Source organism: Trichomycterus rosablanca, chromosome 15 (genome assembly GCF_030014385.1).
Source record: "Trichomycterus rosablanca isolate fTriRos1 chromosome 15, fTriRos1.hap1, whole genome shotgun sequence".
Classification (NCBI taxonomy): Eukaryota; Metazoa; Chordata; class Actinopteri; order Siluriformes; family Trichomycteridae; genus Trichomycterus; species Trichomycterus rosablanca.
Window position 1 is genome coordinate 16,495,113 of NC_086002.1, and position 22,299 is coordinate 16,517,411.

Genomic DNA, 22,299 nt, shown 5'->3' on the forward strand with positions numbered 1-22,299 from the left:
CTGGTAGCGCGGTTGGGTGTGTAAGTCGTAAGACTGAGGTAAATTAGGGTTTTGTTTCATTTAATAGGGAGAGCTGGTGCGATTCCTTACAGCCCTCGAGCTGTGGTTGTTTTGGCGTTGCCACATAAGGTCCCCGCTTGCAAAGCTAGCAGCGGGTTAGCCTCAGGCTAATTGCCACCTTCCGCAGTCCTTTAAAGGCGTGTACTTTTTTCAGGGTTATTCACTGCTGTTTGGTTGAGCGGTAAGTCTCCGCTCCTCCATGTGTGAATCCCCGGTTCGAATCCACTCGCCTGAACCCTTTTTCCAAACTCAATCATCGGTTTCTTCCCAGCCTTTTAAAACTGGTGACATAACCGATCCACTATTCCCCTTACAATTATCTTTACAAGTTTTGCCCCTTTTAACGGATTATTTACTGAGATCCGTCTTCTCGTTTCAGCCTTATATTCAGAAGGCGAGTGTGTAACCTCAGCAACGCCGTAGCGTAGCGGGGTGATTATAATTACCGCGAGTGAGCGACCCGGGTTCGCGCCTCGCGTTGGCTGTTTTTCTATTTTCTGTTTTTGTGTTTCCTTTTCAGTTGCCAGTGACGAGAGTGGCGTCGTTCGGGATTTCCCGAATTGTTTTTTGTTTAACTCCTTTCCTTTGTTCTTCTGTATATATCATTTATTGTTAATAAATATCATTTTTTGCTCCGCATCTTTGGGTCCTACGCCTCTATTCATTACACTTGCCACTGGTGTGGCATATTTTCATTCTACTACTGCTACTTTAATCAATAAAGAACTTAAAAACAAATTAAGTCATGAATATTCTGATGTAACAGGATAATTTGGAGTATGTCATTCAGTGCAACATAAAATCATCATACAGTGCAACAAAAACATTTGCTTAAAATAACTGTAATAAGTAATTATTATATATTTTTTTTTCATGTGAATGCAAGAGAATCCAGGCCTGCTTCATAGAAAGTTTGATTAGGTTTTAAATAGAATAGAATGTGTAGCAAAAACATCTTGTATACAAATAAACAAAATCCCAAGACGCATTAGAGTACAAACAATGCACAGAAAATTCAAAACAGAGTAAGTACAGTTTCTTCTGAGGTTTTAAATCTTTTGTAAGAGATATACTAAACTTATAAATTTGAAATGGCTAAGATTGTTCTTTGTGTGTGTATTTTGTCATAAATTAGTCGTTGCACTGAATGACATTTTTGTGCCCTTGTTGTGTGTCAACAACACTAAAATGATCAAATAAGCAAAATGCTGAAAAAAAAAATACATATTTACATAGGTGACACATTTGTGCACAATATTAAATAAAAAAATTATACAATTTAACCATTTTATTTTTTTAGTACTTGGAACACCCTATTCGTCTTTGACCCATATACTTGTGGGGGAGACGTTCTCACTTTGGTTACATCTATGTATTTATTTATTTTAAAGGCCGACGTGATGACAGTGACGTATACAGCATGTGTGGCAAACGCTCGCTTTTGTGGCTTCTCCAAGCTTCTTTTGGCCTGGAAGGGAAGCGTCTATAAAGTTTTATACAAGGAATTTTTTGCTTTCTTCGCTTTGTACACCACCATCAGTATCACCTACAGGTGTGTAAGCAGATAACTTTGATTATAAAAAATCATTGTCTGTAAGTAATAGAAATATTGTCAGTTGTTTGTAAATGTTTAGGGGGCATGTTACAGCGTTTCAGTTAAAAAAATTAATTAAAAATGGTTGTTATTGTTACTATAGCGATTAGTATTTGTACACAAAATGCTAACTTGTTTGCGCTATTTCACGTTTGGTTAAATTTAATATTTTACTAGATGTAACGCTTAACTAAAGCTATGTGCATGTACTGTATTAAGTTTCTTATTGTTTTTATTGTTTGTATTTTGTAGTTTTACTCCATTTTGATGCACACAGTGTACAGTTGGGAAGCGAATAAAACCGACATAACTGTATTCTAGAGGGAGCTGTCTGTCTGTCTAGTTAAGAAAAGGGGGAAACTCTTAGCGAGGGCAGAACAACTCTAATGACTATGATTGGTGACTTTTCAGTCCCCGTATCTACTGCTCAAAAAAATAAAGGAACACATAATTATCCCAGTATAACACCAAGTCATTTAAACTTCAGGGATTCAGGGTTTTGTCTGCTCAACTTAATTTCATTTGTTAATATACCTCCATTCCTGCATTTTAGGCCTTCAACACATTCCAAAAAAAGTTGGGACCGGGGCAATTTAGGGCTAGTAATGAGGTAAAAAAAACAAAACGAAATAATGATTTGATTCCAAACAGGTGATGTCAACAAATACAAAAGCAGCATCCAGGAAATACTTTGTTGAAAGAGTCTTTGATGAGCAAAGATGATCAGAGGATCTCCAGTTTGTCAACAAATGCATGAGAAAATTATTGAAATGTTTAAAAACAATGTACCTCAAAGAAATATTGGAAGGGATTTGCTAATTTCTCCCTCTACAGTGCATAATATCATTGTAAGGAATTTAAGGAATTGGGAGGGAATTCAGTGCATAAAGGCCAAGGCTGCAAGCTTAAGCTGAACGCCTGTGATGTTCGATCCCTCAGACGGCACTGCATCAAGAACCACCACTCAACAATAGTTGATATAACCACATGGGCAAGAGATTACTTTGGCAAACCTTTGTCAAGCACTACAATACGGAGTTACATGCATAAATGCCACTTAAAACTTTACTGTGCAAAAAAAAGCCTTATGTTAACCATGTCCAGAAGCAGTGTTGACTTTTCTGGGCTCTGGGGCATCTAGGATGGACCATCACACAGTGTAAACATTTATTGTGGTCAGATGAATCAGCATTCCAGGTCTTTTTGCTCCGGACATAAAAACAAAAAGGACCATTCAGGGTCTGTCATGATATGGGGCTGTGTCAGTGCCCTTGTCAAAGATCATTTACACTTCTGTGATGGCAGTATTAATGCAGAAATGTACACAGATCTTAGAGCAACATATGCTGCCTTCAAGACGTCATCTTTTTCAGAGATGTCCATGCATTTTTTAACAAGACAATGCAAAACCACATGCTGCACACATTACAGAGGCATGGCTGCGGAAGAAGAGAGTACGAGTACTGGACTGGCCTGCCTGCAGTCCTGACCTTTCCTCAATAGAAAATTTTTAAACGAAAAATGCGACAACGACGACCCCATACTGTTGCACATCTTAAGACGTGTTTGCAGGAGGAATGGGACAAAATAAAACCTGAAACACTAAATCGCTTGGTATCCGTGCCAAAACGTCTTTTAAGTGTGGTGGAAAGGAATGGCAACATTACAAAGTGGTAAATGCTTTACTGTCCCAACTTCTTTTGTAATGTGTTGCAGGCCTGAAATGCAGAAATGGATGTTTATTAATAAATGAAATGAAGTTGACCAGACAAAACATAAAATATCTCAGGTTCCTCCTTTCTGCAGTCAAATAAAAGTCAAAGTAAATGTAAGAAACTCTGTGTTGGGGTTAAATTAAGATGCTCTGTCTAATGATTATCATTCTGTGTTTAAAAATTTGTTAATGTGGCCATAATTTAATTTGTACCTTACAGAAATCACCAAAACTATGGTTGGTACTATTAATACAATGGTACAGCTTTAAATGTATGCTACACTTCATGTTCTCATACATGTCGTCTCCAGATTCTTTCTTGTGGACGAGCAGAAGCGCTACTTTGAAAAACTCTCAATTTATTGCAACTATTACGCCAGCCTGATTCCCATGTCCTTTGTCCTAGGTATGACTATTGAAAACGATGTAAAAATAAATAACAAAATAAAATTCAGTATGGCAGCACAATGATATGCTACAGTTGTATTCATATGTTGCAATCTGTGCAGGTTTCTATGTGACAGTAATAGTAAACCGCTGGTGGAATCAGTACACATCCATCCCGCTGCCAGACAGGGTCATGTGTGTGCTCTCAGGGGGTGTGCAGGGTGGAGATGAGCATGGCAGGTTGTTGAGGCGCACGCTCATGCGCTATGCCAGTCTGTCTGCGCTGCTCATCTTGCGCTCCGTCAGCACTGCTGTTTTCAAGCGCTTTCCCACCATGGACCATGTGGTAGAGGCAGGTAAGACTTGACTGTTCTGATCCAGGGTTTGGAAATGCCTATTAAGCAGAGCTTACACTTAATGGTACAATGGGTGAAAATCTGACTGTAGGCATCACCATGTGAGCAACAATAACTGTGAGGTAACAATGTAACATAGTTACATGTAAATGTAACAGTAATATTTTCCTACCTTACTTTTGAAAATTAGCAAAGGAACCTGACGTTCGTATTTGTGAGCACTAAAGATGAGGGTGAAGTAAAAGTTTATTGTGCTCTTGTCTATACTATGACTTCATATCATAATACATAGGCTTTGTTCAAATCCTTCGAACATTTCTGTTTCAGCTTTTTTCTGCTGAATTTTGCTTCAACTAAGTATATGTAAATAAGTGTCTGATTTAGTTGACGGGGATTCACCTTGAGGAAGGCACCAAAGCAAGGGGCCAAACTGGTAAAGCTCTGTGTGCTGTGGACCCTGCCAGTAGCAGAGATACTGGACTAATCATTGACTAGTGGTTGCTGGTTCAACCCTCAGTTGCTTGAATTGTATTCAGTTCCAAATTGTGTCTGCTAACTGTGAAATCAGATTCAGCATCAGATTTTCCTGTGGCAACCAATTATCCACATATTTACAGAAATGTATCATCCTGTACCTAGCTTAGTCATTTGAAGTTTTTTTTTATTAAAGCTGTAAATTTGGCATAATGCCACTGCCTTTTAAATTTCTGCTAATACAATACCATAATCAGCTGAACACAGTTAGAAAACTGCTTTGGGTTTTGTTAAAAACCCTAACTGCTTTGTTGGCTCTGAGCCCTTTTTTTTTACCCAAAGAGCAATGCTGTCTTGACTCCTTGTCATAGTTGGCTGTTACTTCACTGGGGTTAAAAAGGTCAAATATAGGGTGAACTTTAAAACTGTACTTTAATTTCTGCCTTACTTTTCTGTCTCTGTAGGTTTCATGACAAGGGAGGAGAGGAAGAGGTTTGAGAGTCTACATTCTCCTTATAATAAATACTGGATTCCATGTGTGTGGTTCACTAATTTGGCTTCTGTGGCTCGATGTGAGGGCAGAATCAAAGATGATAATACTTATAAGTTGCTCATTGAGGTAATCAGTCCAACAACTTCAACAACATATTTTCTTATTCCATTAGTCTTTTTTCAGACTGTATAACCCATGATCTATCGCCGTCTTCAGTGTCATGTCAGAGCTTTACTTAATTCCCCTGTTTAATCTGTATCTCTTCAAAAGAAGAATAATTAATTGGCACATGAAGCCTCTGGTTAGGTGATATTAAAACCTTCAGTTACGTTTAGAGCCTTTGTTAACAAGGTTGGATAACCAATTTAGAGTAGCATATTTGGAAGATGGGAGATCGTTGGAAGACGGGAGAAAACCTAGGTACCTGGAGGAAACCTATGCAGACAGAGTGAACATGCAACAATGACATCCTGATCACAGCTGCTGTGAATTTGGTGCCACCCAGAAACACTGCCCCAAGGCAGGAATACTCACTGGACAGGGCATCAGTCCATCACAGGGCACCACATACACATCCACCTTTTGCATGTTTTAAAGGGTTGAAACCTGCAGTTTTTAGAAAAAGCCTGTGTGCAACATGTGCAACATGTGATTTACTATAGATAAGGATCAGACCCAGGTCCTCAGGGCCCATGTGGCTGTGCAGCACTCACTCTACAAACTTTGCCATCAAGCCCAAAATACAAAGGATAGCAATAGGAAGGTACAGTGGGTAGAGTGAGTGCCACACAGCAACATGGGAACCTGGGTGTGAATTCTGGGGTTGGGTTGGCACCCTTGACAGGGTGTATTTTCCATTGTGGCGTTGAGCAGGAATAAGCTGTCAGTAAAAATGAATAAATAAAAGATAACAAATAGTCAAGGTTGAGTTTTTTTGTTTGTGTTCTAGGAGTTGAATTATTTCAGAGAGAAATGCAGCATGCTTTTCCACTATGATATGATCAGTGTGCCACTAGTTTACACACAGGTAAAACATGTACAAGCACAATATCTTCTGACTGTGAAAGTATGTGCCCTTTTCAAATTTTGATTTTATATGTTATGCAGAGAACACAAGGAAACACGAACACAGTTTAATAATAATTTAAGTAATTGTAAACCGTTTGAAAATTAATTTTTCCTTAGGGGTTATTTTGTAACTTTCTGAATGAACTCACTATAGTTCACTAGAGGTTTAGACTCTCAGAACCTTAGACATTGATAGACACATTGAGCTGCTTGTTGAGACCTTTAAGCTACTTCTAAAAAGGTTTTATGTAGTTCATGTTTAAATTTAACAAAGGTGCAGTAATTAGTCCTATTTGTGTCTAGTTTAATTAACCATGTTATTAATTAACTTCTGGGCAGCAACTTATATCTTGAGGCAGGATCAGAGGTATTTTTTCTTCCATGCCGGCCTTTAAGCCCAAGCTTGCTTGGCTGTAGGTAGTTGTTTAACATACCTGTTTTTAATGATTATGTCTGACCATCCAATATAAGGTAACAGTATTTATTCCAGTTTTGGCAAAATAAAACTACATTGCTTGTACTTTATATTAGGTGCAGTCAAACCATTACATATTGACCCAGCAGATTAGAGGTGTTTGGAAAGTATTACACTGCAACTTTGTCACAAATAAAACTTGTACAATATAGCCTCTGTCTTTTCATCTGTTCCAGGTGGTGACATTAGCAGTGTACAGCTTCTTCCTGGTGTGTCTGATTGGTCGCCAATTTCTGGACCCAAGTCAGGGTTACCAAGGTCATGATCTTGACCTGTATGTGCCTATTTTCACCCTGCTCCAGTTTTTCTTTTATGCTGGCTGGCTCAAGGTTAGAAGGAACCTAGCAAAGCATGGGATGCAGTGCCCCCTAAAATTTGAGAAAAAAAAATAAGAATGGATTAATGAAATGGATGAGGAGCATCACATGTACATAATATATCTTAATGAAACTTTTTGTATCAGGCTGCATTTTGAGCAGAGAAGAGCTGTGTGTTCCAAATACCATTTTATATACTAAATAATGTGCTAAATTTTACCAATGTGAGGCTACTGTTCCAAGCACACTCTATAGGATTTTGTGTGCTGATTAAAACACAGCTCTCCAGATTGGTGTTCTTTTTGCTCTATGTGCAGCCTAATACAGCAAGTTTTGTATATTTGTATATTATACCAAATGTTGTAATTGTATGCATTCTGTAATAGTCATCTTCTCCTAGCCTGCAATTTCTACTCCCTTAAATGTCTCCAAGACTTTTGCACCAATAAGTTTTACTTTTTATCATTCACAGGAATCTTTATTATGTATTGACTGATTATTTGTTTAAAAAGCATATTATTTAAACACTAGATTGGCCAGTTAAGAACATGTGCGCTTAAAATAACCTAGGTTGTCAGAACAGAATCGCCACTGGAGGGGGCAATACAAGCTGTATATTTTAAAGCCTGCAATCAGTTTTATTTAAAACAGTGTCATTAAAAAAACTTAAACACAGACAAGAAAAAACTACACCTGCAGAGTGGCGAACAGCTACCCTTTAGCTAACTTCTCCTACATTCACAAGTGTCCTTATGCAACAGGAAACGTAGCATATTTATACCAAATAACCATGACATGCATGTTGATTTCAACTGTTTTGACTATTCATTGGTTCATAGGTGGCAGAACAGTTGATCAACCCGTTTGGTGAGGATGATGATGACTTTGAGACCAATTGGCTTATAGACAGAAACTTTCAGGTTTGTGTTCATTCAGTGTTTGTATTAATTCATTCACCTATTCCTTTATTTTTTCTCCCCCAAATTATTTAGTACAGTGTGCTAGTGTGTATCATATGCATGTTTTGATACAAATCAGTATTTTTAATAAACATAATAAAAGTTAAATATATTACTTTTTTAACAAAGACTATGTATTCTCATTTATTTGTGGCTCTCCAGGGGGTCCACAATGTTTAAATTTTTTTATAGGATGTTGGGATGGATCACTATTAAGTACTTTTAGATTATAGCTTTAGTTATTATTAAATAATTATAGTTTTGAGCCAATATAGTAATTGGATTTGTTTTTATTCTCTATATTTCAGTCATAAAAGAGTCATAAAATCTGTATGTGATAGTAATGTTTTTTGGCTGGATGCAAAACAGTTGAAAGCCCCGTATTCTTAACTTACTTACTTACTTTACCCTTCAGGTATCAATGATGGCAGTGGATGAGATGTATGGTGATCTGCCCAAAATGGAGAGAGATCGCTACTGGAACGACTCGAACCCTCGGCCCCCCTACACCGCTGCCACACTTTTTGTCCTCCGCAAACCCTCCTTTCAGGGTTCCACCTTTGACATGACGTATGTATAAAACTTATATAATGTGCATGATGGTAATAGAGAGAGGACCCTTTAATGCATGTTGCTGTTTCTTTGACTTCATAAATACAAGTCTATCCATATTTTTTATTATTTTGAGGGAGATGAGATTGACGGATAAGGCACCGAATTATTATCAGAATTATTTTACATTATTCAGTAAGTAACATTTTGCTTTTTTTAAATAGGTAAAAGTGCAGTAAGTAATGTTGTGCCACATGGGTACCTACTTGTTGGATTTTTCGTATTGTGCGCAAATAAATACAGAAAGCAGTCATTTGTAAATTCAGTTTGACCTGTATTTAAAACCAAGGCAAAACAGTTTCACAGCTTCTGTCACAATGAGCTCCTGTGTGCCACGCCCCCCTCTCATACCCCTTTTCCACCAAAAAAAACGTGGTTCTTGAACCGGTTCTGTTCGGGTTTCTCTGAACCTTGGTGTTCTGTAGAGAACCGACGCGCGTTTCCACCAGTTTTTGTGTCATTAACAATGGGCGTTACTTACTAAGAGTTAAGAGCAGTATTAACATGGCAGAGTGTGTGGATTATGTGCGAGCATTTGTGCTGCTGTTACAGATGTTTGTTTTTATGTAAAAAGCATCAATCTAACTATCGGTGATGAGAAGACGTGATGTGTTTGTTTTAGTTGTTGTTTTATTTATATTATTATGAGTTTTGCGCTTCGGTTTCACCGCGACTCTCGGCGCAAATAGCCGATTAGCTCAGCTCTCAGCTTAAGCGGTGAAACATCACTGAAGTTTCACAACACGAACAAACATCTGTGTAAAATAAACATCAAATCTACTCTAAAGTACCACATGTATCTGTGTTTTACTGGATTTACTTCACGTGTGTTTATGCAGCTCGGGAAGTTGAAAAAGCTTCACGCTTTATTTTTCACGTTAAGCGTGTTTCGTTCTGTCCGGGTCACTTTTATCTCGTAATATCACACAATTCACTTTTTTAATGCGCTTTAAAAATATCAGCAGCAAACTGGCTCAAAATGTGATCAGGTGAAGTTTAAAAGATAAAAATGCAGCATTAAGCTCCATATGAGACTCCAGCTGACGCCATTGTAGCTAACGCGCTATGCTGTACAACATGACACGCCCACTGACGGACGTCACGGTTCGGGCTGAAAAACCAAGTATTCTGTGGTGCCAGATTGGACCACTAGTTCTCGGTCTGGAACCTCTTTTTTCCGGTGGAAACACGCGGAACCAGTTCAAAGTTACCTGCCACACCCCTTCACTGATTGGTTCATTTGGACTGATTAGCTCCAGCTGCCCTCTACTTAAGAGGGGAGCTGGAGAACAGACTTTGTAAGCTATTTTCCTCTGTGACTCTTGGTGTGGTTTGGAGTCTGACCTGGTTTGTTCTTGCCTTGTTTCGCTTGTTTCTCTTGTTAGCCTAGTTTGTCATGTTTGCCATGTTAGCCTAGTTAGTCATGTTTGCCTAGTTAGTCATGTTTGCCTAGTTTGTCATGTTTGCCTAGTTTGTCATGTTAGCCATGTTTGTCATGTTAGCCATGTTTGCCTAGTTTGCCATATTTGTCTAGTTTGCCATGTTAGCCTTGTTTCACCTTGTTTGCTTTGTGTTCTATTTGTCTAGTCTTGTCTTTTGTTATTAATAAATCTTAGTTTGTTTTTATACATCTCTGCGTGTGTGTCCGCCCCTTTTGTCTCGTCCCTAGACCCTGCGTGACATAATAGCTTTCCCCTTAAGATGCTGTGAGATGAATTTTGTTTCAGGGTTCCCTGAATTTGACTCCATGGAGTTTCCTCAGATCTTCCCGCTCTGTGGGCCAGCTCCCTATGAGTCGAGGGCTTCCTTCTTCAGAGCCAGCTCTACCTGCAAGACCTTCTTGACCCTCAGCCTACTGAAACACAAAAGGTGTGGTTCATGATGTCAAGGCTGAAGGGTGCTGCGCAAGAATGGGCTAGGCAGCTCTGGTCTGAGAAGTGAGCTGAGCTGAACTCGGTTAAGGAGTTTGAGGGCCTCATGAGAGCCAAATTCACAGGAAGAAACCCATATGAGTTTGGTATAGGGAAGTTGGCGAAACCTCCCGTACCCATTGGCGACGCTCCACGCAGCAAAGCGCCCACTGTAGCGTATGCTCGGCATCCAGTGCCTGCTGGGGATGTGAAAATTTCCCCAGTACCCACTGCCGATGTGGTCCAGGTGCCAGTGCTCAAAATGCTCGTGACCGTCCCACAACTATGTTAGGAGCCAGTCTTGACTGTGAGTTCAGTTATATTTCTTGTAATGACCCCAAAGGTTCCAGGGGTTCTTTTGTTTTTTCACCGGCTTCAGTTCCGTGTGGTCGAGTGTATCTCTGTCCTCTGCCACTTCGGTTAGTTCCTAGTTTGTCGGTCTCTGACTGTCCTAAGGGTAACTTAGCAGTTCAGAGGACCATAGATGTTGGTTTGGTAGTTTTGGGTCCTCCAACCACCCAGTCAAAGTCTACCCGTTCCAAGATTTCACCAGGGTCCAAGCAGCTGATTCAAGACGCCTCACCAGGGTCCAAGCAGCTGATTCAAGACGCCTCACCAGGGTCCAAGCAGCTGATTCAGGATGCAACTCCAGGGTCCAAGCAGCTGATTCAGGACGCCACTCCAGAGTCCAAGCAGCTGATTCAGGACACCACTTCAGGGTCCAAGCAGCTGATTCAGGACTCCACTCCAGAGTCCAAGCAGCTGATTCAAGACGCCACTTCTCAAGGGTCCTCGCAGCTGACTCCGGATGCCTCTTCTCAAGGGTCCTCGCAGCTGATTCCGGACGCCTCTTCTCAAGGGTCCTCGCAGCTGATTCCGGACGCCTCTTCTCAAGGGTCCTCGCAGCTGATTCCGGATGCCTTTTCTCAAGGGTCCTCGCAGCTGATTCCGAACGCCTCTTCTCAAGGGTCCTTGCAGCTGACTCTGGATGCCTCTTCTCAAGGGTCCTCGCAGCTGACTCCAGATGCCTCTTCTCAAGGGTCCTCGCAGCTGATTCCGGACGCCTCTTCTCAAGGGTCCTCGCAGCTGATTCCAGACGCCTCTCCAGGGTCCTCCCAGCTGACTTCAGACGCCTCTTCTCCAGGGTCCTTGCAGCTGACTCTGGACGGCTCTTTTCCAGGGTCCTCGCAAATGACTCTGGACGCCTCTTCTCCAGGGTCCTCGCAGCTGACGACCGATGCCTCTTCACCAGGGTCCTCGCAGCTGACTCCGAACGCCTCTTCGCCAGGGTCCTCGCAGCTGACTCTGGACGCCTCTTTGTCAGGGTCCTCGCAGCTGACTCCGGACGCCTCTTCTCAAGGGTCCTCGCAGCTGATTCCGGACGCCTCTTCTCAAGGGTCCTCGCAGCTGACTCCGGACGCCTCTTCTCAAGGGTCCTCACAGCTGATTCCGGACGCCTCTTCTCAATGGTCCTCCCAGCTGACTTCGGATGCCTCTTCTCCAGGGTCCTTGCAGCTGACTCCGGACGCCTCTTTTCCAGGGTCCTCGCAGCTGACACCCGATGCCTCTTCGCCAGGGTCCTCGCAGCTGACTCTGGACGCCTCTTTGTCAGGGTCCTCGCAGCTGACTCCGGACGCCTCTTCTCAAGGGTCCTCGCAGCTGACTCCGGACGCCTCTTCTCAAGGGTCCTCGCAGCTGACTCCGGACGCCTCTTCTCAAGGGTCCTCACAGCTGATTCCGGACGCCTCTTCTCAATGGTCCTCCCAGCTGACTTCGGATGCCTCTTCTCCAGGGTCCTTGCAGCTGACTCCGGACGCCTCTTTTCCAGGGTCCTCGCAGCTGACACCCGATGCCTCTTCTCCAGGGTCCTTGCAGCTGACCCTGAATGCCTCGCAGCTGATGCTGCGCTCCAAGACGGCGCCCCCCGATGCCGCTTCTGCTCTCAAGTCGGTGCCCCCCGATGGTGCTTTTTCTCTCAAGTCTGAACTCCCAGAGGGCGTTTCTGATCTCTCATTGGCACCCTCCGACGGCGTTTCTGAACTCTCGTTGGCGCCCTCCGACGGCGCTTCAGGGCTCTCGTTGGCGCCCTTCGACGGCGTTTCTGGTCTCTTGTTGGAGCCCCTCGATGGCACTTCAGGTCTCTCGTCGGCGGCCCCCGTTGGCGCTTCTGGTTTACCATCAGCGGCCTGCATGCCAGTGCTTTTGTCATGCCTGCCTCAAGGTATTCTAAATAACTTTAAATTTGCCCCACAGGGCCCAGGACCTCCTTGTTTTTGTTTTGAAAGGCACTCCAGAGCTGCGTCCGAAATCGCATACTTCCATACTCAATAGTACGCGAAATGAGTACGCGAGAACGGTTAGTATGTCCGAATACATAGTTACACAAAAAGGTACGCGAGAAGTACCCGGATGACCTACTTATTGGGCAGCCATGTTTGAGTATGCAAGCGATGCACACTTGTGGTCCACGAATGTATCCCATAATGCAACTGGAGCTGCGTAGGCGTTAGAAGCGGAATAAGAAACAAGAAAGATAGCGGGAAATGGAGAGTCCCCTTCACCCCTTCACTGATTGGTTCATTTGGACTGATTAGCTCCAGCTGCCCTCTACTTAAGAGGGGAGCTGGAGAACAGACTTTGTAAGCTATTTTCCTCTGTGACTCTTGGTGTGGTTTGGAGTCTGACCTAGTTTGTTCTTGCCTTGTTTCGCTCGTTTCTCTTGTTAGCCTAGTTTGTCATGTTAGCCTAGTTTGTCATGTTTGCCATGTTAGCCTAGTTAGTCATGTTAGCCTAGTTAGTCATGTTAGCCTAGTTTGTCATGTTTGCCTAGTTTGTCATGTTAGCCATGTTAGCCTTGTTTCACCTTGTTTGCTTCAATAACATGGCTTCTTCACAGACTTGGACAAAAACATTAATTTAGTTGATCACAAACATTTTGTGTCTTACCCTGTTTCTCTAAATGTTTTACCTAATAAACCTTATTGTTGAGGCAGGGTGATATGAAACTAGAAATGTTTTAAAATCTGCAATCATGTTTGGATACAAAATAGCATCCAGGTAAGATCTAATTAGCTTTAATTAGCAACACTTTTTGAGAACTTTTCTGAAAGGACGATTGCAAAGGTTGTGTTTTTTTTTTTTTTTTACCTTTGCAGTGCTTGATATTATTACATTACTTAAAGAGTCTTCAGAAATATCTGCGTCTAATGACAAGGTCAAATAGTACTACTGAATGACCATGACCTTTGATTCCTCAAATGTCATTGTGCTAAAAACAAACATAGTGCTAAATAATTAATCTTAAATGATTACTAAGTGCTGTTAGACACAAATGAATTTAAACATAGTGGGTGGTTTTCTGCCATTACAAACCTTTTTTGAGTAATTTTGCTGCAGAAGAATTTAAAATAAGCATATATGTACATAAAACCATAACGTTAAACATTAAAAATTGCAATTTATACTGTTTTCAACTTAAGCCAAAAAGAATGTGCAAATTACTGCTGTTAAATTTTTTTAACATTTTACTTAATATTCCAACTTTTTTATACAGTGGTTTATAGAAAATGCTATGGTACCAGGAACCATTAAGCCAAAAAAAAAACTGTACAATGAGTTTGCTAAATTTATTAAATGTTCAAGTTCATTTTGACAGGTTTGGCTATTGTTATGTCAGTTATTATTAAGGATATGAAATTGAAATTGAGACTGAAATCCTGAAGCCCCTTTTCCATTGCAGACTACCTACAACATGGTTTGTATCCAAATCCAGAACTATCCATGCCATCTCTAATGTGCTATTGTCAATTTCCTACTGCACATGAGTACCAATGGAATTTGCTGAAGACAAGGCTGTGACAGCAATTCCTTCTTAGGACAGATTTCCCCATTGTGTTTGTTATTTTTTTGTAATAGTTTGGATCGTGATTTGGATGGAAGGGGTGGGGTTAAAATTACAAAAGAACATGGATGGGCATTTCATAAATCATGGTCATAATCATGAAGAGATGTACCTAGGCCATTTTAATTGTCACTGGGGCATTTGGTATCTGCTGTAGGCTGTTTTCTTAGTTTTGATACACAATGCAATAAAAAAGCACTAATAAATGAAACATTTAGATAAACTCTTTTCCAATCTTCCAAATTTAGAATTCCAAAAGAGGAGATGCACTTTCAGCCTTTGGAGGAGATTGCGGAAAACATGGAAGACTCTGCAACTTGCAATCACAACCTTGCTGTGTTCAACAGATTCCTTAGCTCTGCCCCCTCTCCCACCAGCTTTGTGGGTGGGGCTTTTTGCAGAAGCTCGGCCCAACTGCAGCAATTAACACGTTCAGGCAGTCCCGACCTGTCCTTGTCAAATGAAGAGGGGTACTTGGGTCAGAAAGATGGTACAGGAGGATTCTTACCATCAGGTTTAGGACATAGTACCCACAGCACTATCTGCAGCTGTGAAGGAAACACCACTCTCCTGACCACTCTGGAGATTAACAAGAGACAAGTAAGGAAGGAAGAATGATGAGGACAAATTAAAAAGTTTGCAAAAAAAATTAAGCCCTGGTTCTCTGCTTCAAATACCACAAACCACTCCATATCAGACGTCTTCTCTTTCCAACCTTTCAAAAATCAGCCCAAGGTTATGACTCCACAGTTGACCAATGGCATACCATCTACGATTTCACTGACAGTTTCAAATTTTGACAGTTTTTTATTCCCGGAGGAAGAGTGTCCAATATGGTCACCTGAAGAACATGCAGGGCACCTAGAAATCATCAGTGTGGTTTAGAGGTTCTCAGTTTGAAAAACAAGGCTGAGGACAGACAGAGGACAGACTGAGTAATATTTAACCTTATTTAGCCCAGTCTAAGTCACAGTGCAAATGTAACTGGCTTTATACCAGTTAGACCTCACTAACAAAGTGATAAACAAATGTCACAGACAACAACCCCTTAGCCATTCCAGGTATTTGATGTGTTTTATCTCAAGCACTAATTCAGTTTTTCAGGGCAAGGCTTAGAGTAATCGCTTACTCTGCGTTGTGTTATGTTGTTGAAGAAGTACTCAGGGACCACTGATGCTGGTACCAGACATGAACTCATTTATTAGGAGGATGATTCTGGATGTACAAGACTACAAAACTAGAGAGAAGTCGCACACGCCTCGTGTCCACCTACATTGCTAGTCTGTGCACCCAGAAAATAATAGAAAAGGTGGGGGGAGGGTTAGCATTGCACATTACAGGCAGCTGTAGCATGCTAAAACTTTTCACTTTTACTCGGTAATTCCATCAAAAAAATACACAACATATGTCTACAAAACATCCAGATAATAAATTCTATTAACATCGCTTCGCTTCATATTTAACAGTTTTTATAACTTTTTACACTGTATTGAATGTTTTAACAACTCTTTTAACACAGAGCTTAAGTTTTACCATCTCTCCAGCAGTGCTCTAAGCCAGTGTTTCTCAACCTTTTTTCAGTCACGGCACCCTTTAAAAGTATGCAAAATCTCAAGTCACCCCAGTCTAAAATGTATTAAAAAACGTACTTACTCTGCAATCCCTCGGACTGCTAACACACACGCACACACACCATAAGGGGTCATTTAGGGAGGGAGGGGTAAACATGACTTACTTTTAATGGGAAATATTTTATTCTATTTCATATTTTTGCACATGTAACTGTTTTGTATGTATTTGTTCTTTCTTATTGTTATTTTTATTTTTTCTCTGTAACTTGCTTTGGCAATACGAATGTCCTTATTTGTCATGCCAATAAAGATTTTTTTGAGTTTGAGATTAGTGTCTCTCTCTCTCTCGCTCTGTGTGTGTGTGTGTTTGTGTGTGTGTGTGTGTGTCTCGCTCGCTCTCCGCTCTCCGTTATCGGATTAGAATTTCGACAATAAACAGCTCTTATTATGACTACATTACAGCCGATTACAGCCGAACTGCGCAGAAATAAACACATATATAGCGGCTCCCAGAAGCGCAACTCGGTTCCTTTTGTTCATTTTAAAGAGCCGTTCTATAGAATCGGATCGTTCGCGAACGACTCATCGATGTCGGAATATTTTTGACGGCACCCCTGACGAAGCCAGACAACACCCCAGGGTGCCGCGGCACCCCGGTTGAGAAAGGCTGCTCTAAGCGGACTGAACAAAGTTTAGCTGATGCAACAAATGACTTAGTAACCCCGCCCCAAGAGCAAAATGAATTAAAATATAACAATAGAAAATAAATACACAAAAAGTGACACAATGGAGAGGTGGTAAACAGTGGCAGCTTAAGACGTTGACTAAAATGAATTACATGAAAAACATACAGAAACGCTCAGGTGGCGCAGCGGTAAAAAGACACACGCTGCAACCAGAGCTGGATTTCTGATACACCGTATCGAATCCAGCTCTGCCTTACCGGTCCGAGGCTGGGTGGCTATGAGCAACGATTGGCCGGTTGCTCAGTTGGGGGGCGGGACAAAGAACCGGATGTGGGTCTCTCTCTGTCAGAATGCGATTGCGACCTCTGTCGGCTGATTAAGAGGCGCCTGCACAGGGATGGGAAAGGGTGCCCTTAGGGTGTGTCTCTCCGCATGCAACGCTAGGTGGCGCCAAACTCATAAATGTGTGGGTGGCAAAGATGCATATGGCTTGCTGCTCATGTGTCGGAGGGGATATGGGTTAGCTTCGATCACCTCGGTCAGGGCAGGGTTCGGCATAGACAGAGAGGAAGCATGATGCAAAAATTGAACAATTGGATGCGCTAAAGGGGGAGAAAAAGGGGAAAAAAAAAAAAAAAAAACCCCAACAACCCAAAGTTACGTGTGAAAATTGCTTCCAGCTATACTTTTTTAAGTAAATGTAACCTAATGGGCTTTTGCAAATGTTCAGTTAAAATGCAGAGATTGATTGATTACTTTATTGATCCTCAAAGGGAAATTGCAGTGTTACAGCAGCAATTTACAATGATCACAATTATCACACAACGACATGTCAATGTAGTGCAAGGAATTAAAATTTTAGTGGATAAGCCATTTGTGGATTTCGGGCAATTGGATGCGCAAAAAAAAGGGAGAAAACGGGGAGAAAATGCATAAACCAAAAAAAAAGTCATTTGTGGATTAAAAGTTGTGGTGGAAAGTTAGATTAGAAACAAACAGGTCACACAAACCAGTTTAGTAACCTTCCATCACTAGTTTGCCCTGGTTTTACCACAATAATTTTAACATTACTAAACTCAGTCCAAAGTTAAACAGCCCGAAAAGCAACAGAGGTGGCTAGCTGGCTTTGCTATGGGTTGCATATAAAAATATGTTGAAATGTAAGCTTGTTAAGTACGAACTCAAAGAAACACCACTAAGTTAGTTGTTAGCTTAGTAAAAACCCACCTTAACTTTACTCAGTGTTCGTCTGAAGAAAAACGGTGAAATGTTGTGTCTTCGTTTTTTTGTCCAGAAAAACGTCCCTCTTGTGTACGTGCCCACAATTCCCACTGTTGCTTGCCCTAAACAGTTTTTTTTTAGAAAAAGTTGGGACAGTATGGAAAATACAAATAAAATAAAAATGCGGTATTTCTTACATTTACTTTGACTTTTATTTGATTGCAGACAGCTTGAACCCAAGATATTTCATGTTTTGTCTGCTCAACTTCATTTCATTTTTTAATATACCTCCATTCCTGCATTTCAGGCTTGCAACACATTTCAAAAAAAGTTGGGACGGGGGCAAATTAGGGCTAGTAATGAGGTAAAAAAACGAAATAATGATGTGATTCCAAACAGGTGATGTCAACAGGTGATTGTAATCATGGTTTGGTGCAAAAGCTGCATCCAGGAAAGGCTGAGTCTTTGATGAGCAAAGGTGGACAGAGGGTCCGTGTACCTTTGGTCCTTCGTTTTTCACTTCAAATTCCAAAGTTAAAAAACAAGAAAACGGGTCGTTTTACGTTATTCGTTTTAAAAAACAATATTGAAAAACGGGAAAAAAGGGCGTTATTTGTTTTTCGTTTTAAGATTAAAAATCAAATAACAAACAAGCAGAAATTGAAAAACGGCTCGTATTTTAATTTTCCGAAATCAACATTTTCTATCAGTTCAACCTGAAATGAACACACAAGCGCGCTGACATGCACGTATTTACTTAATACATAGAGAGTGTAAATCAAGTGTTGAGAATGTAATAATAACGTAACGACACGTCCACTGTTGTTCTGACTTTTGTGTTTGTATATCTGCAAGTGATTTCTGTACTGGACGTTGTACACTGCCGTGGTCAAGTTAGTTTTATACTGGATGATTGGCTGACGTCTGAGACGTTATTTATTTATTTTTGTTGTATTAAAATATTATATTTCTTGTTCTCGGCCATTAAACATCCAAAAATTAATACAATTGCACAAACTAACTCTGCAGTAAACGAGGAGCAACAACAATTAAATATATTTCAAAAAGTTATTTGGTTAATTTTTTGTTAAAGCTGTTTCTTAAAAGTGCATGAAGCAGAACACTGATTAAAATTCATTTAATGTTGCAATAGCTACACAGTGACGTGTGCGATTAGTTATGTACATATTACAGAATTGAGTCCTATATGATAAAAAAAAAATGTTATCTAAATGTTAATGTTGTGACGACGGTGATGTAAAATAATGTAAAATTATTCAAAGTCCAAACATTTGAGGGGGGGGTTTAACGAGAACGCTACTTTTAATGTCACACAAGCTCAGTGCAAAAAAAACAAACATAACAACACAGCCGGAGACGATCATTTCTGATATCTTCCCTACACACTTGCTCCCTATGCCCTAGCATAGTACACTTAACATTCTTAAAGGGCCAGACAATATATTTGTAATTCACATTACATGACAGGTGAGGCGTTAGAAAACAACATTCTTTTTTCTTAGAATAGCCCTTTTTTTAGGAAATATAGTTAGTGAAAAAATAGTGAATTACAAGGGCAGGAAAAAGGACGGCAGACACAAAAGTCAGAATTACTTTTTGCTCTGTCTTCTCAACTCTTGTGCCTGATTTACACAGTCTATATATTAAGTAAATACGTGCATGTCAGTGCATGCACGCGCTTGTGTGTTTATTTCCGGTTGAACTGATAAAACATTTTGATTTAGGAAAATTAAAATACGAGCCGTTTTTCAATTTCTGCTTGTTTGTTATTTGATTTTTGATCTTGAAACGAAAAACAAATAACAACCTTTTTTCCCATTTTTCAATATTGGTTTTTGAAACAAAAAACGAAAAACAACCCGATTTCTTGTTTTTCAACTTTGGGATTTGAAGTGAAAAACAAATGACCAAAGGTACATGGACCACAGAGGATCTCCAGTTTGCCAACAAATGTGTGAGAAAATTATTGAAATGTTTAAAAACAATGTACCTCAAATAAAGATTGGAAGGGATTTGCATATTTCTCCCTCTACAGTGCATAACATCATAAAACGATTCAAGGAATCTGGAGGAATTTCAGTGCGTAAAGGCCAAGGGCACAAGCTTAAACTGAACGCCCATGATTTTCGATCCCTCATATGGCACTGCATCAAGAACCACCACTCAACAATAGCTGATATAACCACATGGGCAAGGGATTATTTTGGCAGACCTTTGTCAAGCACTACAATATGGAGTTACATGCATAAATGCCACTTAAAAGTTTACGGTCCAAAAAAAACCTTATGTTAATCATGTCCAGAAGCGGCGTTGACTTCTCTGAGCTTGGAGGCATCTAGAATGGACCATCACACAGTGGAAATGTGTACTGTGGTCAGATGAATCATAGGTCTTTTTTTTTTTTTTAATGGACGCTGTGTGCATCCAGACTGTTATCAGCAACACGTCCAAAAGCCAGGGTCTGTCATGGTATGGGGCTGTGTCAGTGCCCTTGGCAAAGGTCATTTACACTTCTGTGATGGCAGCATTAATTCAGAAAAGTACATTGAGATCTTAGAGCATCATATGCTGCCTTCAAGACGTCATCTTTTCCAGGAACGTCAATGCATTTTTCAACAAGACAATGCAAAACCACTTGCTGCACAGATTACAAAGGCATGGGTGTGGAAAAAGAGGGTACGGCTACTGGACTAGCCTGCCTGCAGTCCTGACCTGTCCCCAATAGAGAATGTGTGGAGAATTTTGAAACAAAAAATGTGACAATGACCCCAAAATGTCTTTTAAGTGTGGTGAAAAGGAATGGCAACATTACAATGTGGTAAATGCTTTACTGTCTCAACTTTTTTTGGAATGTGTTGCAGGAATTAACTAAACATACCATAGAGCTCAGTTTAGTCTACAAAAAAGTGGTGAAAATCTAAAACTACAGCTACACTCCGTAGGTCAGCTTGCCCTTCTAAACTTAAATTTAAATTCAATTTAAAGTAAAATGCCACTCATTACAGGGCTTCTGAGACAAAGTCTCTCTAAGATGATAAAGTAAGTGTCTTTCACAGGTCATGTTCAAGAAGCAACTATATTCAGGTTGTTAACACCAAAAGGGCCTTCATGAAAGCTAATAGGTGTCACCACTGTTAGGTTTTTCGGAACATAAAAATGTACATTTAATATGGGAAGTTTTACGGCATTTTCCAAGCTTTACGACATGCATGCCGCATGTCCCCCACATGGTCTATTCAAAATGGCGGCTGCCATAATCTCTTGGCAGAGGGCGGAGCCTGGGCCTCTTTAGCACACTTCATTGGCTCCACCAGCAGTAAAGGAGGAGGAGCCTAGCTGAGTTTAAAAACTGGCGGGGAGAAAGGCTCGGCCTCTTTCTTACGTGGTTTTTCTAGACTGCAGGAGTAAGGAGCGCCGGTCGGCTTAGCTCTGATATATATTCACAGATCATTTTTACACTTAATAAAGTGTTTTAAAGAGTACTTTCTGGACTTCCCGACTGCTTTCTTCAGGACCTGTTTGAACCAAAAGATTCATCCTAACAAATGGTAGCAGAGGATGGTTCAAGAGGTCTGAGAATTGCATCAGAATTAATTCAGCTGACTGAGGTAAGACCAGGAATTCTGAAAAATCTTTTGTACTCAGTACAAAGGCGCGCGCCTACTTAAGGTAAACAGACGTTCTCTGTATATATATTAGCTGCATTTATTATTTAGCGTACTGAGTGTGAAAGTGAATCTCAGAATCCGTAAGTGTCTGATTAAATTACTAAAGTATCATTAGATAGTTTAAAACTGTGAATATATGTTGGAGCTAAAATGTGTGTTTCCTGATATCTGAGTTCGAACCAGACCGGTTAAAATAAATGGTAAAGGCGCCATGTGTTCGGCAGCGGCTGGGCCCGGGACACAATTGAAGGGAAAGGACGCTTGTCTGTTTTGGTAACGAAGCGAACCTAATTCGAGTGTAATAAATTCTAACGAATTCGTCTGTTTCGGTAACGGAATTCGGGTAATTTGATTATTAATCTCAAAGGAGTCTGGCTGTTATGGAAACGAGACTCGGCTAGTTCGTCTGTTTCGGTAACGGAATTAGCCTAATTCGGTCGTTCTAAAATTCTAACTAGCCTGTCTGTTTCGGGAACGGGGCTGGAGTAATTTGATTACTTTAAATTCTAAATCAGGTTCGAAAAACAGTACATCAGGAGTTTTGTTCGTCAGTAAGTCTCTGTGTATGTTTGTCTGTGAAACTGTGTGCTGGATGCGCAACGTGGTTTCTTTTGTTTGTCGGCGCCATTTTGTTTCTTGAGAACGCAGCGTGGCTTTCTGTCTGTCCGCCATTTTGGCTCTGTCTGTCCGCCATTTTGGCTCTGGGTTGCGCAGCGTGGTTTCTTTTGTTCGGCGGCCATTTTGGACCAGAGAGCTGAGCGTGGTTTTCTGTCTGTCCACCATTTTGGCTCTGGGAGAGCTGAGCGTGGTTT

General features: G+C 40.8%; 1 protein-coding gene across 1 annotated transcript; it reads left to right on the forward strand.

Annotated features, from left to right (window-relative positions):
* The first annotated feature begins 1,460 nt into the window (after positions 1–1,460).
* On the forward strand, positions 1,461–16,107 carry best2 (bestrophin 2). Its single transcript, XM_063010375.1, has 9 exons — positions 1,461–1,612; positions 3,680–3,774; positions 3,878–4,111; positions 5,050–5,204; positions 6,028–6,105; positions 6,798–6,950; positions 7,778–7,858; positions 8,313–8,467; positions 14,569–16,107. The coding sequence occupies exons 1-9, from the start codon at positions 1,461–1,463 to the stop codon at positions 14,936–14,938; spliced, it is 1,473 nt and encodes a 490-aa protein (XP_062866445.1). The 3' UTR covers positions 14,939–16,107.
* The last annotated feature ends 6,192 nt before the right edge of the window (positions 16,108–22,299 follow it).

What these genes read in the sequence shown, in the direction of transcription:
- best2 (XM_063010375.1), top strand. Translation starts at nt 1,461, where the DNA reads ATGACAGTGACGTATACAGCATGTGTGGCAAACGCTCGCTTTTGTGGC. An exon ending in ACCATCAGTATCACCTACAG is followed by an intron (nt 1,613 to 3,679) that starts GTGTGTAAGCAG and finishes TGTCGTCTCCAG; the next exon opens with ATTCTTTCTTGTGGACGAGC. An exon ending in GGACCATGTGGTAGAGGCAG is followed by an intron (nt 4,112 to 5,049) that starts GTAAGACTTGAC and finishes CTGTCTCTGTAG; the next exon opens with GTTTCATGACAAGGGAGGAG.